A 16,619-nucleotide genomic window follows, 5' to 3' on the forward strand; every position below is an offset into this window, starting at 1 on the left:
GCCTGAAAAAAAGCTAAAGAGGGAAAGCAGGGTCATGACACTACACTACACACACACAGCTTTGTTGTTTGGTCTCTTACTTACCAACGGCCTTAGGACTTGAACAAAATAAAGATCTTTGAGATCAATCGATCGATGCCTAGGCTAGACAAGTACCTGATCTGAGTGAGGGCCGCGAGGTGAATTTTGTGGATACTCTCTATGTATGTGACAGCAAGCCATGCTGTCAACGCCAGCTTGCTAACACCCATATACAGACCAAAGGGAGGCACCAGAACACCCGGTTCTTGGTGAGGCCGCCATTCCGTTTGGGTCTGAAGTTTTCCGGCTTCATTCTATCGGTTCCAGCACATTTGCATTTCTGTCTAGGCGAAATAATTTTTGGAGGTTGCATGGGTTCGTATAACGAGCTGATATTTCTTCCCGCCTGGGCACCTTTGCATCGCATCCCAGCCGATTGGACGTCAGGCAAGGCCGCCGGTATCGCCGCCATGCTCTCCGTCTCTTATACAGCGCTGCTCCAAGCTAGGATCCAGCCTCGGTAATTAATTCTTGTGCATGTAGCTGCAGGCGGGTTCGGCCTCATGGCTCTTCGGGTTGCGACGGCCATTGGATGCCACATTATCGGAACCGCAGGCTTCCCCAAGAAATAACCTACTGCCGAAAATTCGGGGCTCGATACCGCGTGAACTACACCCACACATCGGCATAGTGGGAGCGCATTCTGGGACTGACAGACCATAAAAGCGCTGATGTAGCCTTCGGTCCCATTGGGCGCATCGACCGGAACTTGAAGTGCATTGCTCACTGGGGCAAGGTTCTGATCGTGGGCTTCGCCGGCATAAAAGTTGGGATGGAACATATCGCCATGAACGGAGTGTTTCTGAAGCAAGTCTTACTGGTCAGCTATATGAGTTGTCCCCTTGCTGAATTTCATACTTTGTCAGACCCTTTCTTTCGATTGACCGGTTTGCGTCCCGCAGCTGTACGAAGAGAGCTTATGACAATGGTATGACGAAGAAAAGGGCGAAGGAAATGGATTGCAATCACCCATAGTGAATAACCCGATACAGCCTACCGTGTACGAGATTGAATACAATGGGCTCGAAAATGCCCCTCGGGCGCTTGAAAGATATGACGAACCGAAAGGTATGGGGCAAGGCAGTCGTCGTGCTGAATAATAACGTAACGGGCGCGTCTCCGGCCGGGATCCAGTACAATCTTTCCGCAATGAAACATAGTGAATACAGCTTGTCAGGGACGATGGGAAATGACCTGTTGGGCTGATTGGCTGCGGGACGAGTACCGCGCGTTGATCATGACATTCCGTTACTCTTCTCCCCCTAATTGTTCCCGTCGGTATATAGCCATCCATTTTTGTTCTCCATCGCCGACACTGAAGCCATAGTGAGTCTCGGAGGGCGTCGTTTGATTACCTCCACCTCAACTATCCCAATGGAATCCTTTGGAACATCACGCATAGTTGTCTCCTACAGCCGGCTCGATAGCCCATTCCTAAACGCCAGGCTTCGCGATGCATATTTCACAAGTGACCAGCCAGATCTATGAACAGGGCAGCAAGACGGTCAGATGAATATGCTGCTCATTGTCCTCAGCCCCCTTCAGGCACCGGCCCGTCCACACGTCTTGACCCCCCAGAGTCCTCTGCCAGCACTCACTCCCAGCCACTCCCCTTGATCGTTGGTCGAGAGGTGCGGAACCCACGCAAGATTGCCAACCTCGTAGTCGCACTGCCAGCTGGCATACGGGCTTCGCGTGTTATCTGGTTGAGCGGCACCGTTGGCAGGAGGACCACCGCTGAGCGAGTGGTTGTTGTAAACGTCCCAAAGCAACACCTGGCAGTCGTCTGCTCCCGATGCCAAGACTCCCCGCCTCGTGGGCGACCACTCGATGGAGTTGAGAGAACCTCCATGGCCCCGCAGCTCGAGAAGGGCCTGTCCGGGATGCCTTACGTCAAGGATGCGAATAACGTTGGAGTCTTGAGCAAATGTGGCCAGCAAATGAGTGTCATGAGGTGAGGTTGCTAGTCTCAGCAGAGGTGGAGGGTTCGACATGGTTTGCTGCGCAAGGGTAGGGCTGATGCGTCCACCATTGGCGTCTGGTAAAAGTTATGTTAGTCTCACAAACCGAAATGGAGAAACATTCAGCGGGGCATACCTCGATCATCCTTGCCAGTAGGTTCGTAAATGATGGTGCTATGTTCGAGACTGCGCAAATCAAACATACGAACGCTCCCGTCTTGCCCACAGCTCACGAACACGTCGACACTGTTGGCACAGAAGCGCACATCGTATACCTCTTTATCGTGGGCAATCAGTTGCGTCTTGGCCGTCAAAGACGGAATATCCCAAATCGTGCAGGTGGTGTCGATACTGGATGTAATTATTAAGCTTGGGGAGACAGTGTTCCAGTCCAGGGAAGTCAGCGGCGCAGTATGGTCGGGGGTCTTTGAGTTAGAAAGCAGCGCAAGAGGCGTTAATTTCGTAATGGCGGGGTCCCTTGCCTGCCGGGTGATGGAGTTGCTCTGCGATACAGGATTCTCGGAAGGAAGAGACCACAGACGGAGATGGTCGCCGGACGTCGCGAGGAGATCGGTTGACTGTTTCTGGGACGACGGTGGTTCCCAGAGCAGACGCGTCACGGGATAGGAGTGTGTGGCTTCGGCAACCTTTGAAAATTCGAGGTTGAACTTGGGCGTGCCTGGTTGGTAGACGTCATTGGGCGTCGGCACCATCTGGGTATCGAGGATTTGGATCTGAGGGCAAGCGGGTTAGTGTGGATTGGCGGGCAGTGGGACAAAGATGGATTCTTACATAGTTGTGACCATCCTCCAGATAGCTGCCAACAGCGAGTTTCCCTGCACCATTGCCCTGAGGAGGCCATTTGCACCAGTCAAAGGCGTAAAGGGCCCAAGGAGCGAGGTAGTTGCTGGTACCAGGCTGGGCATTGGCCAGCTCGTAGGCTACACTTCCTGGGACACCATCAGACATACTCGAGTCGGCGCGGGGACGGATATCGGCCAGGCCCAATGGAGTGTTGGATATGTTTCGCTGCGAACCGGGAGCATTGTACTTTTGCTCCGGAGGGGACATGAATTGCGATCCTGATCCGCTCGGGGTGGTTGGGGTGTAGGGCGCAAAGGTCGAGGCACCTTCGTAGCCAGCAGCCGGGGAGGAACGGGAGTAGCTGTGGGATAAGCTCAGATTCGCGGGCTTCGAGGGCGTCTGGTAGTCTTGCGACTGCTGGGGCTGCATCGTGGAAAGAGCAGGCGCCGTGTTGGCGGTGACGGCGGACGGGCGGTTACCGGGGCCACCAGGCTGCAAGACGTTGGGCACCGATGAGGTGTTTTGGTACTGGGGGGCGTTTGGCGATGCCTGATCCAGTTTGATATGAGGAGTGGCTGGGGCGGCGGACGAAGATGAGTATTCGCGAGGTGACAACTGGCCGTGCTGCATCATGCCCGCTGGCATGTGCAATTCTTCGTGCTGGGAGCTGTAGGTGCCGGTGCGTCGCGGGGTGCCGGACTGGAATTGCGGCGGCGACTGCGGCTGCGACTGCGGCTGCTGCTGCTTTTGTTGCTGCTGGTTCATGGCAGATACAGAGGAAGAGGAGGGTGAGGGAGAGGGATCGGAGAACAAGGCGATGGAGGGGTTAAGGCCCGGCGGCCCTGATGTCTCAGTCGCAGTGGAGTGGGCTCGCAGCGAGCAGGTTGAGTCTCGGTGCGGCTGCAGGCCCTGGGCCGGAAGCAGAGCGGCGGGGATGGAGGCACGCTGCTGTTGCTGCTGAGATTGTGACCGAGAGAGAGAGTGAGTGCGCGGGTTGTTATTGTTGGAGGAGGAAGAGAATGAGGGGGAGTACGAGTGCGACTGGGAACTGGAATGGTGAGGCTGGAGGGGGCGGGCGCAAGCGGAGTCGTCGACCGTGGCGGCAGGCGTGAATGTGGCCGTGTGCCCGCCTCGGTTGTTGCTGGTGTTGGGGGTGGTGGTGGTGCCGTCGTCGTTCTCGGAAGTATAGTACTCGTCGTCCCAGCGGAAGTTGGCGACGGGGGGTTCCTTGGGCAGCGGTGGCCCACTGGCGGGTGTTGTCGCGCTTGCGGCTCCTGGAGTGTATTGAAGAGACGAGGTGGGAGGAGACAAGACGCGGCCGGACGCAGCGAGAGGCTGATGATGGTGGTGGTTGGGCAGGAAGTACCCAGACCGGCCCTGCTGCTGCTGAGGAGAATATAGCGAGGGTTGCCCGTAAGATGAGTACTGGGACGATACCGACGGCCGCCGAGAGTGATGGTGGGTGGGTAGCGGCGGGCGGTAATTATTAGAGGCAATGCTGTCAGTCGTAGTGGCGGCAGCGGTAGGGACGCCAATGGAGCCCAGTGCCTGTGCCGCCTGATACAGAGCCGAGGACGCGCTTAGCCGTTGCTGGTGATGCGGCCGCCATTGCTGCTGTGGCTGCTGCTGTGTCTCTGGGTCAATGCTCTGTTGAGATGCCGACCGCCGATGGCCCAGGAAGTGCATCATGCTCGATGAGCTGCTGCAATGGCTGCAACAAGGCGTGAGGAGACGAAACAGCAGAGTAGTTCTTCGCGGACGAGATGAGGCGGGTCGGTACCTAGGTAGGTATACAGGCAGGCAGGCAGGTACAGCCAGCCCAACAAGGCGACGTCCAAGTCAGGAAACGAATTACAAAGAGAGAGGAGGAGGGAGAGAGGGGTAGGGGGGAGATAGAGGTAGAGAAATGAAAATAAAGACGTATACGAGAAGAGACGAGAGAACGGGACGTTGGAGACGACGGCTCCTGATCTTCACCGTCCCACGAAGAAAGAGAGAGAGAGGCAAAGGGAAAAGAACAAGCAGCAGTGCCGCCGGGAAAGAGTGGACGTCGTCGTCGCGTCACTCGCTGCCTCCCTTCAGTATGGTAGATAAATGATACATAAGAGAAATAAGGAAGATAAGGTATGCTTTGAAACTTGACTTTTCTCTCTTTTCTCTCTGTCTGCCTTTCTCCCAGGCTCTCGTATGGCCTCTCTGTATGTTGTCTATGGTCTATGGTCTGTGGTCTACGTTGCTGTTGTCACAGCAGGGTGGGGGTCTCTACGACATCGCCCTGACTAATAGACTGCCAACCAGTTGATTGAGGTGAGAATGGGACTGTGGCCAGTCAGTACTGCCCAAGGGGAGTTCGGACACGTTGGGCATGGATCTGGGCATGAACCGAGACGGAAGCGCGGATGTAAACGCGGCCGGGGGACGAAGCATGGAAGGAGAGATGGAGAATGTACGGAGTATTCGCAAGAAAGAAAGAAAGAAGGAGTTTGGACAGCCGCTCTCATATGTTGCTCAACCAGCTCGTTGTGCCTATCTTCTCGGTATGTATTGCTGTTGCTGCTGCTGCTGCTGCTGCCGCCGCCATTTATCCCTGTTCTCTTACGGCAAATACGGCAAACAGTCTGGCATCGTCCTCGACACACGATGTACGATTGTACTACTACGTCAACACTGTATAAGTGTATAGTATTTTCCCTGTTGACGGCACGGGTTGACGTAACCCGAGTTATTAATCGGTTCATTGCGTCGCAATTTGGAGCAGCAGCGCAAAACCGGCCGGCCATGTCGTGTAGCCCAGGCTGCGTTGGTATGGACGTTGACCCATCGGAGGGAATTGTCATGTAGTAGTATCGTATGTATAGTATGCAATGGATCACAGGAGAATATGTATATATACACTGCTTGATGCTTGTGGGGGTATATGCTGGTAATAGGTTAGCAGCTTATCGGCATGACTCGATACGTTATTAGGTAGCTCCCTGTCGCTTTCGACCCGCCTGGTGACGTCTGCCTCGTGTACTGCTGTCCACAGTGTGGAGGTTCCAGAAGCTCCAAAGCCCCCCAGCTGTGAGACCCCCTACCTTACCTTGGTACCCGCCGCCCTGTGCCGACCACCGTGGCACATGCTCAAAGCTCGTGAGCATATCGAGCTAGGTGTGTCTAGGCGTCTACATATGTACTTTACTCACCCGGGTTGGCTTTCCATGCTTTGCATATTTCCATGTTTGCTTAGGCGCGTTGCATCCTTCAACTAAATGCGGAGAATCTCGACCGTCGCTCATAGCATCTCGCCGCGTTACGAATCCTCAAGCTCACTACTCATGCCTATGTCGTCTCCTCGCTGACGCTCTTCAGCTCCACCCATATCGTGTCCTCTCCCTGGTCCCTACGACTTAGAACGTCGGCTTAGCCAAACATCATTGCCAACCATCCATAACTACCTGTTCAGATTCGCCCGCTACAGCAGCGGCACCTATGCCACTCGATGGCACCCGGCTCCCCTAGATTTCTCGATCGACTCTCGCCGACGCGACAGAAATCTCCCATTTTGCCGTTATACACGTCCCGCGCAAGACGCTCTGACGACTACGATCTTGACGACCTGTCCCCGAGACCCGATGAAGCACTGTTGCCAGAGTCGCCGCGATCGCCCATAACCATGTCCACAAGGCGCTCCCCGTCCCCCGCAGGTCCGTGGGACGACCATACCCCGAGTCCAGCCGGCTCCGTCTCCAAGATGAAGCCCAAGGCTATGTTTGCCGGGCCGCCCCCTCCCATAGCTACCTCTGTGTTGTTACAGCCGCCTGCCTCACAGACTAGTCGCCCTTCTCGGGATGGAACGGTGGATATGAAGAAAAGCACCAAGGGAATGGCGGCTAGCCGAATGATGTTTGGAAGCATTTTGTTCGACCACGACTCCCGCGACCAAAGCACATCTCGTGTAGACTCGGTTTGGCGTAATTTGCAGCACCGAGAGCGGTCCCTTCAGAAGGAGGTACAGCGCTTGCTTGATATGCAAGCCACTGGACTAGTCTCTGGCAGTGAATCTCTCGAACCCAACGCAGGAGGTCCCGAAACATGGAGCGACTCTGGAAGCAGCACCCCAACAGGCACGTTTTACTCTACTGCTACCTCCAAATCACGTATGATGGCGTCCCTGGACCCTCCAGTGCGCGCCACTCCCCGAGGCGACATCATACCAGTTCGACAGCCCAAGTCCTCGGGTCCACAAGGCCTTCGGGCCGCGCGCAACGGGCTCCGACGGGTCTTGGCGGCTCTGACTGAACTCAAAGCCGAGGAGAATAATTACATCGAGTCGTCGCTTTTCCAGCGGAAAAGGGCCCTTGAGTACCTGGGTAACTTGGATGCGCGCAGGACCAGCATCTCAGCCGAACTGCACAGTCTGGCAGATGACGAAGAGGAGCCCCTGGCAAAGGAGCTCCGAGGCCTTGGGGAGCAGCATGAATCCCTCGGACAGGAGATTCGCCAGCTGGAGGAGAAGCTCATTGGTATGCGAAACCGACAAAGATGGCTGGAGCGCAAGATGGAAGATGTTCGTAACCGCCGAGAGGCCGGCCTCAGCGGCTACAGGGGCGCCCTAAAGGAGGTAGAGGGAGAGGTCGCGTCCCTCCTGCGCCGGCCTCCTATCGAGCCTCTGGATCTGGAAGTTGTTGAAACCACGACACGCAGCGAGCCTGGAAGTACCATCAACTCCCAGGACCCGCCCGGAGGAGCCGATTTCTTCCGTATGATACCGGCGCGGCGTACTTTGAGCATGGCAAAGGATTGGTGGGAAAGCGAAACGGACTTATTACTGAAGCGCAAGACGCAGGTCGCTAAAGATCGTGATGCGCTCGAGCAAGGCACGGAGCTGTGGCAGGAAACGATCAAGCTGGTCACCAGCTTCGAAGCGGACTTACGCCAGTCGTTGAGTGACGGCAGCAGTGCCACGGTCAAGGGTAAGCAGCCTCAGCGAGCAGGCGGCGAAGGCGTGGAGGCAATACTGCCGAGAATGGGAAAGGTCATCTTAGAGCTGGAGGAATACGTGAGGACCGCCGAGCACAACAGCTGGAACCTCCTGATCTGTGCCATTGGCGCCGAGCTTGAGGCTTTTCGAGAAGCCGAGAGCCTGCTTCGAGCTACTCTACCGCAGTCCCAGGCGGCTCCTCGGGTTGCAGATGTTGAGGAACCCTGGCCCAACGATGACGGTGTACCACATCGGTCGACGCAAGCGGACTCCGGCGAGACATGCACAGCACGGAGTCACCACGAAGAGAGTGACAACGAGGTCCCGCCCGACTTGCTGGTGTCACAGCTGGAAGAACATGATGACGGACATTCCCTTGTCGGATCTCTGCAAACGTCATCATCGCGGCGGGGCAGCGAGAACGAGGTGCCACCAGAGTTCCTGGCGGAGCACGACAACGAGCATGATGAGAGCATAAACTGATCATTGCAGCGGGTGCTTGTGCTGTCTGGGCACATGCAATTTTGGGGCTTTTACCCAGGAAACCATCGGCATAGCAATAGTTAGGAGTTTCGGTATCAGGGCATATAGGGTGTTGCGGGTGGACACGGGCAGTTCTGCGTGAACTCCGATGAGTTCGACAATGCAGGGTAACGGATCGACGTAGGAATGGGAAAGGCGCAGGCACAGGCTCAGGATACCCCGCAGATTATGATTCAACATGGCGTTTATCGGAACGGTCAACCGACCCACAGTTCGGACAGAGTCCTCCACAGTATGTTTGTTTCCCCACGATGCGGTGGCCCTTATCATCACAAGGGAAGCAAAGCTACCAGTATCTGCATGCGAGGCGCGTAAAGGGAACTGGAATTGTGGCGCATTGGATTGGTCGGTAACCTCGGCTATGTCTACATCGCGCGACGAGGACGATCCCGAAAGCGGGGTCCGCGAGCCCGGTTGTAAGGATGAGGGACACGGGGGAGACCGCAGTAGTAGCCTGTGCCCAAAAGGGCTGGTTATAACAATAAAACCAAGAGCTCGCCGACTGAGGCATCTAGCTTCTCTCCCCTCTCCCGAGTACAGCTACAGAAAGCCTGGAATTTGCCTATGGCAAACATGTGGACAGATATACTGAGGTAATGAACCGAGAAAATTGCATCAACGGATCAGCCTGTCGACGTACCACATCTCCTTTTACACCACCAAGCGGCACCCCCATACCACATTCTTTCAAGCAGCCGGCGAGCATTTCAGCATCGTGCTGAAGCGAGAGAAAGAGAGAGAACGAGGTTATTGTCTCGGGGGCAAGGCAAGGCAAGGCCTGGCTCCGGCAAGTCGTCGCGAAGAAAGAGGCAGATAAAATCCGTCAACCAAGGGCAGCGGTCTGCCGATATCCATGTCGATGCCGATGCCGACGCCGATTTACCGCGTGCGCTCGAACCAGCCGCTGGAGCCAGCGATAGCAACTGACTGATCCATCACCCACTCGCCAACACCGAGGTACTTGTCGATCCACTTCGAAACGTCCTTGTTCTCGCCGGCAGCTCTATCTGTCTTGAAACTGGGTCTGACGATTCCCAGAATGGGCACATGTTAGCTGCGCTGGGCTCGTCTGTCTTGTGTGTCCGAGACCAATATTCGCATGGAGGGGTACGCAAACTCACGTCAGGCCGGTCGATCGCTTCATGCCAGCGAGGAAGGCAGACACTGGAGAGAGAGTGCCGAGCGTTAGCCTACGAATCGATGTGCACCCGACACAACAAAACACAATAGGGGAGGGAGATGGCGAGGGTAAACCAACAGAGCACCGCATCAAATGCGTAGTGTGTCAAACGTCCAATCTTCGACCACAGGCCCAGAGTCAGCAAGTTGAGGAGCTAGTAGGAGGTTAAGACTGCGCAAAGCAACATCGAAGCTAGGCAGCAGGCGAGCGAAGCACGAGGGCGGGCTCGCCAACAGCCAGACGAGAGGAGGCTGAACCAACCATTGTGGAAGTCGTAAGATAAAAGGTCTGTTTTGTTTCTGGTTTCTTTTCGTCCTTTGGTAAGGGGAAGGGACGCGATTTTTCGTTGAGCGTTTCGATTTGGCAGTGTTGAAGAGGCTATTGGTCTCGCAGGATAAGGCTACGTACGGTCAGAAGATCTCGGTCGGGTGATTGTCATGGGACAGCCTGCCTTGGTTGACACGGGAGGTGGGCACTCAAGGTTGGAGACCCCACGGGCCATGGCTAACTGGAAGCGTTAGTGGGCAAGTGTGCAGCGGCGGCGGCGGCACTGTGCGCGCTCTGCCGGCCTCAGGCAGCTGCTAGGCCGAGACAAAGACTGGGCGGGTCTTTCCGATAAGAAAGGGCGATAATGGACTGAGGCGCGTGGGCCGTACCTCTCTCAGTGGCTGAAGTACCTCCCTCCTCCTCCTACCTACCCTCCATACCTGGAGTACCAGGTCTGTCTGTTTACTGGGAGAGCAGGAAGCCAAGCTTCTGGTTGCGTCGTCAATCATCAATCATCAACCATCAACGAAACTCCGAATCCAAGTGGAGAGGGAGATTTGTTAGCCTAGCTACTGCAAGCTCCAAGCTCCCTTCTTTTTTCCTGCTTCTCTCTACTTCTTTCTTTTCTTCTCTCTCTCTTTTTTTTTTTTTTTTTTTTTTTTTTTTTAACCGGAAGGAGGGTCTTCTCTTTCCCCCCCCCTTCGTTTTCCCTCTCTTTTTCATATCAAAGTCATCATTGTATGAATCTGAGTAATCAGTGACTGTCTTTCAACATTACCTTTATTTCCCCACCGCTACGACTGATAAGGCACAGCGCAGGGTAGGAGGGGAACGCGACTCGGACCCTGAGATATGGAGATGGTTCAATTTGGGTCGCCGGCAATCATCGAATTGGCTTACAATAGCGCCATCGCTCAAGGGGCGGTGTACCACACACTTTTGCTCCTCCGCAGCACAGGTGGGAACTAGAAAGGTCCGACGGTGTACCGGCGATGATCCACTTCCGCTTCATCGACATTTCCATCCACAACCATGCCAGATGAGGACGGAAGGCATGGGCAAATGCATTGTTGCCATTTGCAATTTCCAAGGGGTCGACTGCCCGGGCCGGTGTTGCCCTCCTACAATATTCGCGTTGAAGAGGGACCACAAAAAAACGGGTAAAGGCTGTGTGTCCCGACTCCCAAGCCTGGTGTCTGGTTTGTTGAGTGTTTGAGGCTTTAAACCCCCAAGAAACACTGGCACCAGGCCCGGAGCTCCGTGTCAGAGTGAGCGTACCAGCATGTGCAAGTGCACAGCGGGACGAAGGAGAGGAGGGAGAAGGGTCAGCGATCGATTGATGGATTGATTCATTGATTGGCCGACGAAAACCAACCCCTCATGATCCTACTCTGCCCGGTCCAAATCTCTTCCATCTTGCCTGTTTGTGTCCCATAACTCTTATCGACCAGGTATTCTCTCCCACACACACACACATACACACACGCCTCGCTCGCTCAGCCGACACGCTCGAGCATTGAAGAAACCAACAAATAGCTTGGCACAGGCGAGTGGATCAACATCATTGTCAGGTTGCGTTCCTTTCAGCTACGCTGCGTTGCCTTCGTTGCGTTATGTTTGCCCCTTGCTGTTTCCGTTGCTGTTTCCGTTTCCTTGACAGCTTCTATTTATTCCATAGGTAGCTGTGCCCTAGCCCGGTCGGACCCCTCATCTCACCCGTTCTCCCCAAACTTTAACTCTCTTACTGTACGAAGTACTGCTTCATCAGACCCTGGGCCGTCTTGGTTTATTTCATATATATATACATCGTATATTTATTTACCTTGTTCTATTCGGGTACACCTTGTTCGGCTCCGTATACTTGCAGCCGTACCCTGCATCACTGGCCATCCTTCCGTTCCAACTGGGGCAATCCCATGTCTCTCTCTCTCTCCCTCTCCTCTTTCTTGCTGTTGGCAGGTGTGAGACGAGGTATGAGGTGAGTAGAGGAAAAGGGACGGAGAAGTCCCTGTCAGAGAAGGCAGGCACCTTACCACGCTCACCTCATGTTGGTGGGGGACCACCTGCCACAGACTGGGATTGGGAACTCAATCAACCCATCCATTGTGGGGGCTAGCTAGATGCACGGATCACTGCGTTGAATTGAGGGGCAACCACGTCGGCCTTCCCCTCAGCAGCTTCCCACCCACCAGGGGGGGGTGAAGTTCAACGAGGGGCAAGCGTGGCGGCCACCAGAAGAGGAGGCCAGAAGAAGAAAAAAGAAAGGGAAAAAAAAAAAAGAAGCACCGACATCACCTCCGAGAACTAGCAAGTGCAGAGACCAGACTAGGCCAGACAGCACAGCTTCAGTCGTTTGGGCCAAGAGCAAATTGTTGCTCGCCCTCTCCCCTCGTGTCTCTCCTGTCTTGGTCTTCAACAAATACCTACCTGAGGCTTGCTGTGTTGCTGCATGAATCCTAAAATTGTAACCTTGAGACGTCCGACAACCCCGTCCGTTTCTCCCTTTTCCGTATCTATTTGTGTGCCTCCTCTCTCCCTCTCTGTTCCATCTCTATAGGTACTACTAGTCTACTACCCAGTACCTAGCTTAAACAACCTTGCCTCCATCCCTCACTCCATCTGGTCTCGGCCACCCCACTCCTGGCAGGATTTAACAACTGCATCGGACCCCTCCCTCATCGTCTCGTCTCGTCTCGCCCGTCTCCAGCAGCTAAGAAAAGAAAAACCCTCCCCAGCTTCACATCTTCTCTCCCGTTGATACCCTTTCATTCCTCTCCTCCTCACCAACACCTCCAAAACCACACTACCAGTACATCCCATACACTCACGATGGCTGCCACCGCCAAGGACCACCTCGATGTCGGCGGCAAGATCGCCTGGCTCTCTAGCCTCAACACAGCCTACCAACCCGAGAAGAACTACCGTCGTTCTTCCATCATCTGCACCATTGGCCCCAAGACCAACTCTGTTGAGGCTATCAACAAGCTGCGCAAGGCTGGTCTCAACGTCGTGCGCATGAACTTCTCGGTAAGGCCCGTCCTTTTGTCCCGGACCCGACCCCCTTCCCAAAATCCCTCACCCCGCTGACCCTTCTTCCTTCCCGCAGCACGGCAGCTATGAGTACCACCAGTCCGTCATCGACAATGCCCGCGCCGCCGAGAAGGCCCAGCCTGGCCGTCAGATTGCCATTGCCCTTGACACCAAGGGCCCCGAGATCCGTACCGGAAACACAAAGAACGATGAGGACCTCCCTATCTCCGCCGGCAAGGTCCTGAACTTCACCACCGACGAGAAGTACGCCACGGCTTGCGACACCGACAACATGTAATTCCCCCTCCTCTTCGCTGTTTGCTCTTCAGTTTGCTTATTCCCTCTTGTTCGCAGGTATGTCGACTACAAGAACATCACCAAGGTCATTGAGCCCGGTCGCATCATCTACGTCGACGACGGTGTCCTTGCCTTCGACGTCCTCAAGGTCAAGGACGACCAGACCGTCGAGGTCCGCGCCCGCAACAACGGCTTCATCTCCTCCAAGAAGGGTGTTAACCTGCCCAACACTGATGTTGACCTGCCTGCCCTCTCTGAGAAGGACAAGAACGACCTTCGTTTCGGCGTTAAGAACAACGTCGACATGGTCTTTGCTTCGTTTATCCGCCGCGGTCAGGACATCAAGGACATCCGCGCTATCCTTGGCGAGGAGGGCAAGCACATCCAGGTCATTGCCAAGATCGAGAACCGTCAGGGTCTCAACAACTTTGAGGAGATTCTTGCCGAGACTGACGGTGTCATGGTTGCTCGCGGTGATCTCGGTATCGAGATTCCCGCAGCCGAGGTCTTCGCTGCCCAGAAGAAGATGATTGCCCTGTGCAACAGAGCCGGCAAGCCCGTCATCTGCGCCACCCAGATGCTCGAGTCCATGATCAAGAACCCCCGCCCCACCCGCGCCGAGATCAGCGACGTCGGCAACGCCATCACCGACGGCGCCGACTGTGTCATGTTGTCTGGCGAGACCGCCAAGGGCAGCTACCCCAACGAGGCCGTTTCTGAGATGCACGAGGCTTGCCTCAAGGCTGAGAACACCATCCCCTATGTCTCCCACTTCGAGGAGATGTGCACCCTCGTCAAGCGCCCCGTCAGCATCGTCGAGTCCTGCGCCATGGCCGCCGTCAGGGCTTCCCTCGACCTCAACGCTGGTGGTATCATTGTCCTCTCCACCTCTGGAGAGTCTGCCCGCCTGCTGTCCAAGTACCGCCCCGTCTGCCCCATCTTCATGGTCACAAGAAATGCTGCGGCATCCCGCTATGCTCACTTGTACCGCGGAGTGTACCCCTTCCTGTTCCCCGAGGCCAAGCCTGACTTTTCCAAGGTCAACTGGCAGGAGGATGTTGACCGTCGCATCAAGAGGGGCGTTGAGCACGCTTTGGAGCTCAACGTTGTTAGCAAGGGCGATACCCTGGTCGTCGTCCAGGGCTGGAAGGGCGGCATGGGTAACACCAACACCCTGCGTATTGTCAAGGCCGATCCTGAGCACCTCGGCATTGGAAAGTTGTAATTGAGTCGCCGTTGATGAATGGGAAAGAAAATGAGGCTGCCCGCCGGCGTGTGGGAAATACCGAAGTACCTAGTTAAACCGTGATAGACGATGATGGGCCCTTTGCCCCGGGACACGAGTATGATTTGCACACATGAATAAAGTTGACTTTACCTTGCCAATACATCCCCTACATGTGGTGCATGGGCTTACTCCCTTCTTTCGTACGAAGCTGCGATAAGAGGAGACATGTTCGGGCGATGAATAAGCTCCTGTAACGAGCAAAGTGCATGATGGAAAGGACCAAGCTCGGCATAGCACAGAAGGGAACGGGTGCTGAACAGCCGATGATGGGAATAATGACAGGGCAGTAACTCAAACCCAGCTTCTTTCGACGTCTTCGCTACCGCGTCGGGATGTCCTAGCCCGGCCTGGACCGGATGATGCATGATGAGCTTCGCGGATGAGGAGGGGAAGCATGAGGAGGGGAAGCATGAGATGAACGCCGTGCGTTTCGGTTGCGGAGGATGTTGGAAGGGTTCGGCGAAGCCACTCAGAGAAAAGATCAGTCTTTGGATGTCAGGCACGCACGTTCTATTACAGAAAGAGTACGGCGTCCGTAATCTGCCGGAAACTGTACGGCAAAGTCTTACATCCAATCTTTCCCTGGGTATTCACCCTAGAAAGCGAGAAGGTTCCATTCCACGATTGTCCATGTTTGGACAATGACTGCTCGTCGAGCTGCAGTGAATCCCGATAAACGCATATATGAGTAAGAGTTATGCAGATGGGTATCATGTAGATGCCTTGACAGTGAAAAGAAATGTACATATTATTAGTGCACTGTGTGGAGGCGCAGCGTTTTTGACATCACTTTACCACCTTTCGCCAGGCAAAGAAGAAAATGGAATGGGGGAAAAAAAAACATAAACCCCGCGATGATGCACTGTCGCACGGTGCTGGTTCAGGTGTCGCTCTGCCCCGCCATGAATTCCTGAAAGCTTCACTCACTTAACCCCGCGTCGCACACACGTCACGTCCAACCCGACCAGAACTACGAGTACAAAAGTGGCCGAACCACTCTATTCTTGTCATTTCCTATCTCAACTTTCGAGAATCAGTCAAAATGGCGGCCCCCGTTCCCACCAACTTCAACGCCCAGGATGCGGACAACCTCGAGGATGTAAGTACCACCCATCCCTTGCCCATTTTTTCCCCCTTCGCTATACGCCTCCAAACACAACGAATGCGCTGACCCATTTTGCGTCTAGATCGAGAAGCAGTTCGCAGTCAAGGGTGTGTATACCGCGCTGCCGTGCGCCAAGTGTGCATCCTATATCGCAAACAGGAGCTAATCAGCCTTTCTGCTCCGCAGTCGTCCAGCACATGGAGACCTACTGGAACATATTGGAGAAAGTCAAGGGCTCTTCGCTGCGCCTGACCAAGATTGACGACGAGATCTACGAGCACCTGCAGAAGGACTTTCCCGAATTCGACCCATCCGCCACGATCAACGAGGACGAGATGAAAAGCAAGGACGGCAAGGAGCGTTGGCGAAAGTTCATGATGGCCTACGAGAAGAAAGTTGACGACTACAACTTCGGCACCATGGTCCGCGCTAATCCCAAGTTCGAGTACGGGCAGAACGAAGTCATCTTTGGTGAGTTTTGTCATTCTCGGCCTCGTGGGATTGCGCCAACTGACTGAACCTTTTGTCTAGTACCTCGCATGCAGTTCTACGCCATCGAGATTGCCAGAAACCGCAAGGGCCTGAACGACTGGATCTACGAGAAGGCACAATCGGCCAAGGCCTCCAGCTAAACGGTTCCAGTTTCATCCGTTCCTTTCGGTTGTGCAAACGATGACCGAAACAAATACCGACCACGACGCCGTTGACATGCTTGACGTGCACTCCGTAAACCTCGGTTCGAAAGTGCTTCGCCCGAGGTCGACGGACCACGCAGTAGACAGGGCCGACTCTTGATCGACTGAGTAGAATGGCTCGCGCTTCCGAGCCAGGGGTTCGATAGGATGGGGTCTTCTTTCGGGCGAGGTCATTCTGCCGACTGCGTGTTACGGCCCTCCGGTCTCGCCACGCACATAGTACTCTTCTAGGCTACTGGGATGTGGCAGAGACTGAGTGAGACAGTTCGTGCTTGGATAACAAATTTTCCACGTCGCTCTGATTGAAAGTCATCTCCAGCACCAAAATACAGGGCCTGCCTAGTTTAACCACAATTCATGAGAGAAACATTGCCAACGTTACCGTCATGCGCACGGTGTCTTTTG

At 54.9% G+C, this 16,619-nt stretch overlaps 6 protein-coding genes across 6 annotated transcripts; 4 read left to right on the forward strand and 2 right to left on the reverse strand.

Annotated features, from left to right (window-relative positions):
* Positions 1-135: 135 nt before the first annotated feature.
* On the forward strand, positions 136-1,181 carry LY79DRAFT_593515 (uncharacterized protein; the record flags this gene model as incomplete). The annotated part of the gene is given in 5 exon segments (XM_060561567.1): positions 136-152; positions 167-203; positions 258-541; positions 748-914; positions 1,021-1,181. The coding sequence occupies 5 exon segments, from the start codon at positions 136-138 to the stop codon at positions 1,179-1,181; spliced, it is 666 nt and encodes a 221-aa protein (XP_060409684.1).
* A 317-nt stretch (positions 1,182-1,498) lies between these two features.
* On the reverse strand, positions 1,499-4,830 carry LY79DRAFT_390198 (WD domain-containing protein). The gene is made up of 3 exons (XM_060552933.1): positions 2,835-4,830; positions 2,179-2,776; positions 1,499-2,119 (listed from the first exon to the last, which is right to left on the reverse strand). Exons 1-3 carry the CDS (start codon positions 4,533-4,535, stop codon positions 1,623-1,625), a joined length of 2,796 nt encoding a protein of 931 aa, XP_060409685.1. The 5' UTR covers positions 4,536-4,830; the 3' UTR covers positions 1,499-1,622.
* A 1,497-nt stretch (positions 4,831-6,327) lies between these two features.
* LY79DRAFT_583205 (uncharacterized protein) lies at positions 6,328-8,292 on the forward strand (the record flags this gene model as incomplete). Its single annotated transcript, XM_060560309.1, has 1 exon — positions 6,328-8,292. One exon carries the CDS (start codon positions 6,328-6,330, stop codon positions 8,290-8,292), a length of 1,965 nt encoding a protein of 654 aa, XP_060409686.1.
* An 860-nt stretch (positions 8,293-9,152) lies between these two features.
* Positions 9,153-9,954, reverse strand: LY79DRAFT_390319 (uncharacterized protein). Its single transcript, XM_060552934.1, has 4 exons — positions 9,794-9,954; positions 9,611-9,686; positions 9,474-9,516; positions 9,153-9,376 (listed from the first exon to the last, which is right to left on the reverse strand). Exons 1-4 carry the CDS (start codon positions 9,794-9,796, stop codon positions 9,232-9,234), a joined length of 267 nt encoding a protein of 88 aa, XP_060409687.1. The 5' UTR covers positions 9,797-9,954; the 3' UTR covers positions 9,153-9,231.
* A 2,674-nt stretch (positions 9,955-12,628) lies between these two features.
* On the forward strand, positions 12,629-14,351 carry LY79DRAFT_524549 (pyruvate kinase; the record flags this gene model as incomplete). Its single annotated transcript, XM_060555638.1, has 3 exons — positions 12,629-12,826; positions 12,906-13,123; positions 13,184-14,351. The coding sequence occupies 3 exons, from the start codon at positions 12,629-12,631 to the stop codon at positions 14,349-14,351; spliced, it is 1,584 nt and encodes a 527-aa protein (XP_060409688.1).
* Positions 14,352-15,243: 892 nt separating this feature from the next.
* LY79DRAFT_566909 (putative polysaccharide biosynthesis protein) lies at positions 15,244-16,600 on the forward strand. The gene is made up of 4 exons (XM_060558858.1): positions 15,244-15,513; positions 15,602-15,626; positions 15,706-15,990; positions 16,051-16,600. The coding sequence occupies exons 1-4, from the start codon at positions 15,457-15,459 to the stop codon at positions 16,149-16,151; spliced, it is 468 nt and encodes a 155-aa protein (XP_060409689.1). The 5' UTR covers positions 15,244-15,456; the 3' UTR covers positions 16,152-16,600.
* Positions 16,601-16,619: the final 19 nt, after the last annotated feature.

Source organism: Colletotrichum navitas (assembly GCF_030913465.1).
Source record: "Colletotrichum navitas strain CBS 125086 chromosome Unknown LY79scaffold_80, whole genome shotgun sequence".
Lineage (NCBI taxonomy): Eukaryota > Fungi > Ascomycota > Sordariomycetes > Glomerellales > Glomerellaceae > Colletotrichum > Colletotrichum navitas.

Bases quoted from the DNA above. Each gene is read 5' to 3' on its own strand.
- LY79DRAFT_566909 (XM_060558858.1), top strand. From the start codon at position 15,457: ATGGCGGCCCCCGTTCCCACCAACTTCAACGCCCAGGATGCGGACAAC. The intron at 15,627-15,705 runs GTGTGTATACCG...TCTGCTCCGCAG, and splicing joins GAAGCAGTTCGCAGTCAAGG to TCGTCCAGCACATGGAGACC. The intron at 15,991-16,050 runs GTGAGTTTTGTC...CCTTTTGTCTAG, and splicing joins GCAGAACGAAGTCATCTTTG to TACCTCGCATGCAGTTCTAC.
- LY79DRAFT_390319 (XM_060552934.1), bottom strand. The intron at 9,517-9,610 runs GTTGGTTTACCC...CTCTCTCTCCAG, and splicing joins CGCATTTGATGCGGTGCTCT to TGTCTGCCTTCCTCGCTGGC. The intron at 9,377-9,473 runs GTGAGTTTGCGT...GGGAATCGTCAG, and splicing joins AAGCGATCGACCGGCCTGAC to ACCCAGTTTCAAGACAGATA.
- LY79DRAFT_390198 (XM_060552933.1), bottom strand. From the start codon at position 4,535: ATGATGCACTTCCTGGGCCATCGGCGGTCGGCATCTCAACAGAGCATT. The intron at 2,777-2,834 runs GTAAGAATCCAT...GCTTGCCCTCAG, and splicing joins TGGAGGATGGTCACAACTAT to ATCCAAATCCTCGATACCCA. The intron at 2,120-2,178 runs GTATGCCCCGCT...AACTTTTACCAG, and splicing joins TACTGGCAAGGATGATCGAG to ACGCCAATGGTGGACGCATC.